Raw genomic sequence first — 3,357 nt, 5'->3', positions numbered from 1 at the left:
GAAATATGATATATATATTGTCCGGATTGTTCAAGCTATTTCGGTAATAAGAACTCATACATGACTATCCTGTTTATATTTCCAGTGCACTTTTATTTGTAAATAGTTACTCTTCAATACGTGCTCAGATAGACAACACAATCTTCTGCTATAGCCCAATAAAATGCCAATGTCCCGATGGGAATATCCATCCTTGCTATCCTTGCTAATATATATTTAACTAAAGCATCACACTTTCCATGTAACAGCTGATTTTAAACTAGAAATGAGACTCTACTACAGACTGGTAATTTGCAGTTGCAAACTTGAGTTGTAGCGGATGGTCCTGAACTCTTTCAGTGCTCTCAACGTTACATCTTGAGGAGCGCTCGATATTAATTAAATTCTTCTTCCTGGTGTTATACATATTCATCCATCGTAATAATCTCTGGTCTACACGTGGAAGTGGGAACGTTCATTCGTGTGAATCCAATTCGTCAAAATTCGACAATCTTACAATCCCAAAAAAAGGTGGTACTAGTACTTTAGGACATTTGCATCGCTCCCGTCTGGACGGATAAAAGCCCCTGTATCTGCAGGTGTTATCCTCTCAAGCAACGCTAGTTGGCCATTGACGGCTTGTTCCACAGTTGCAGCACCAGAGAATTTCGGATTGACGGTACGAATTCGAGCAACAATTCCCTCGCGGATTTTTTCGACTTCGTCGGCATCTTTAAATCAAAGGAAAATGCATCGGGAAACTACGACGTCATATGCGGTATAATTGAATAGAACTCACCTGAGCCGGGGATGGTATTCACAAACCCAGGCGTGACGGCTACAATAGTGAATCCCTCCTGTTTGTACCTTGTAGCAAACTTGACAACGACCATGTTCACTGCAGCCTTCGAGATCGAATAAGCCACATTGGTATCGCTGTTCGTATCCAAGTTAAATCGAATGGACCCCATGCCCGAGGAGACCACCAATACTTTCTTCGTTTTTCCGGCACGGAGTAGCGGGATGAACGCATTTATCGTATGAGTGACCCCAATGACGTTGGTCTTGAACTGAGTTCATCATCCAGCCCGTTAGATTGTTGACAATACAAAACGAAGGGGAAAAAAGGCGACTCACGAAGGCCAGAAAGTCATCCTAAGGGTCTCTTCATCGGGGCTGAATGAAAAATATAGGCACGAGATGAGTTCCGAGGGTTAAACTCAGCACTGACAGAACGTACAAGGCATCCACAGTCAGCTCTGCCCGTTCGTGCCAGAGCAGGGCACCATTGTTGATGAGATAATCTAATGTACCGCCAGTAGCTTTCGACACATCCCCTGCCGCCGCCTAGCGATATCAGAGTTTCGCAAGCTCAAGTCAGGAATGGACACGAGGCAGTAGGGAACCTGAATTACACCCACCTTAAGTGTCTTATAATCTGTCAAGTCAGCTTTGATTACAATGACATTCTTGTTCTTGTTTTCGTCGGATTTCATAAATTCCTGGAGCTGAGTTGCTGTCTCAGGGTTGCGCACAAGGGCGAACACTTTGTTGTTCGCGTCTACACTCAGCTTCCGAACCCAACCCACCTTAAAGAAATTGTGTAAACAAATCAGATTCTCACGTCAAAGAGAAAAGAGCTCACTCCAATACCTCTAGACGCACCAGTTATGACGTATGAAGGCATTTTCAGAAGATGTTCAAATCCAACGGGTGTCGAGCAGCCTACGATGCCATGGGCCTTTTATCTACTGTAAGATAGCGTAATTCCCACAAGGTATGTATGCTTCTGGTTACTCAGCGATGTAGAACTTATCTGCGACACGGGGTGCACTTGGAAAACAAAGCGGATACAGCCGTGATCCGAAAAGGAGGAGTGGATCCTGCATCAGGAATCCCCTAGACGTGTGCAAATATAACTCGTCACTTTCCATGTCGCGTGTTTGATCGACCACTGCTCATGGGGAATCATTTGGAGCAATGTTGACTTGAATATGCTAACGCCGAAAAGACGCGTCAGTGTTCGTGCCGCATATTCGATTGTTCAACTGCGTACCAGTGAAGTGAGAGGTCCAGATGAAACAGGTTTCCTTATATAATCGTCCTATTCATTGCCTTAGAGTTAGTGCAGGGTGAATACACCTAGCATCGGAAAGGCTGAACCTTTCTGCTTGATAAACTTTCGAGAAAGCACGCCCTCAAGACGAAAACTACTTGCTACTGAGAGGCCAGCGATTTGGAACTGTGAAAAATAATGTTTGGCAGGAGATTTCACTGATGTAGTATTCAAGTGGCTCCGGCGTCTCCCAATTTCCCTGTGCAACTTGACTAATGGTTAGAAATTCAAGAAGATTAAAGCAATCAAGTTACCTTTAATCATGATTTGGGATAATTTCAGCCTTCAGGTGCAATAAGAGATCGATCCTGTCTTTTACGAGTCTATTGTGGTAATCGAAGAAAACGGTCTATTGTAAGCAGCTGATTCGGATTTGTGAAGTTTCCTCACCTACATCAATTCTGATCTCTTTCTACGGTTGCTTTGACGAAATAGTGCATGTGCCTGTGATTTACATCAGAGGAGTTACTCAAGCCTTTGCACATTTGAAGATGGCACGAATGGTATCACGTGACATAGAATTCTGCTGCAAAGCCGAACTTACTGTAACATAGGCCCTGGCATGGTAACCATCCGCGCGTACCGCGATCCATACCGTGGTTTTTTCTTACCGCGGTAAATTTTCTCACGGTTACCGCGGTAAACCACCGTACCGTGCCAATCTTCGAGTACCACTGTAGAATATAACTATTCTTTTTTCTACTTAATTCTCAGTTGATAATCTTATTGTTTCACATTAAATATAAGTATATACAATATAATTGTTTTATTTAGTAATAAATAAAGACATTATTAGGGTATATATTTTAAATTTCTATAATGAAAGTCCTCCAAATCAGTGTGAAAAAAGTAAGGAATGGTGGATTAAGACATCTTTTGTCTAATTATTTCAATTGCATGATCAATAGTAGGAAATAAAGGAGTTCCATCCTAAGAACCAACAGCCATTTTAGCTTTGAAAGTGTTTGAAGAAGTGGAATGTTGTATAAAATTAAGTTGACACCTTCTAACAGAGAATGCTCTTTCTGCATCAACTGAGGTAGCTATAACAAAGAAATAGATAAGACTCTTAAATATATAAGGAAAATATAACAGAAAGTAAAGCTTACCAGGGGCAGAGCAAAAGTCTATTCCTATCTGAGCTACACTAGGCTAATATGCCTCTACAGAATACCAGTATTGTATAACTCTACCTGAAGACTGAATAGTTGATGTAGAGACTCAAGGTTCAGACAAATAAGCTTGTATTACATCACATGGAC

General features: G+C 41.8%; 1 protein-coding gene across 1 annotated transcript; it reads right to left on the bottom strand.

Annotated features, from left to right (window-relative positions):
• Positions 1 to 516: 516 nt before the first annotated feature.
• On the bottom strand, positions 517 to 1,666 carry FOMMEDRAFT_132684 (short-chain dehydrogenases/reductase; the record flags this gene model as incomplete). Its single annotated transcript, XM_007264536.1, has 5 exons — positions 517 to 710; positions 779 to 1,049; positions 1,216 to 1,326; positions 1,401 to 1,568; positions 1,625 to 1,666. 5 exons carry the CDS (start codon positions 1,664 to 1,666, stop codon positions 517 to 519), a joined length of 786 nt encoding a protein of 261 aa, XP_007264598.1.
• Between the last annotated feature and the right edge of the window lie 1,691 nt (positions 1,667 to 3,357).

The sequence above is a fragment of the Fomitiporia mediterranea genome (assembly GCF_000271605.1).
Source record: "Fomitiporia mediterranea MF3/22 unplaced genomic scaffold FOMMEscaffold_4, whole genome shotgun sequence".
Taxonomy (NCBI): domain Eukaryota; kingdom Fungi; phylum Basidiomycota; class Agaricomycetes; order Hymenochaetales; family Hymenochaetaceae; genus Fomitiporia; species Fomitiporia mediterranea.
Note: the sequence above shows the minus strand (reverse complement) of the source record. Positions and strands in the feature narration are given on the sequence as shown.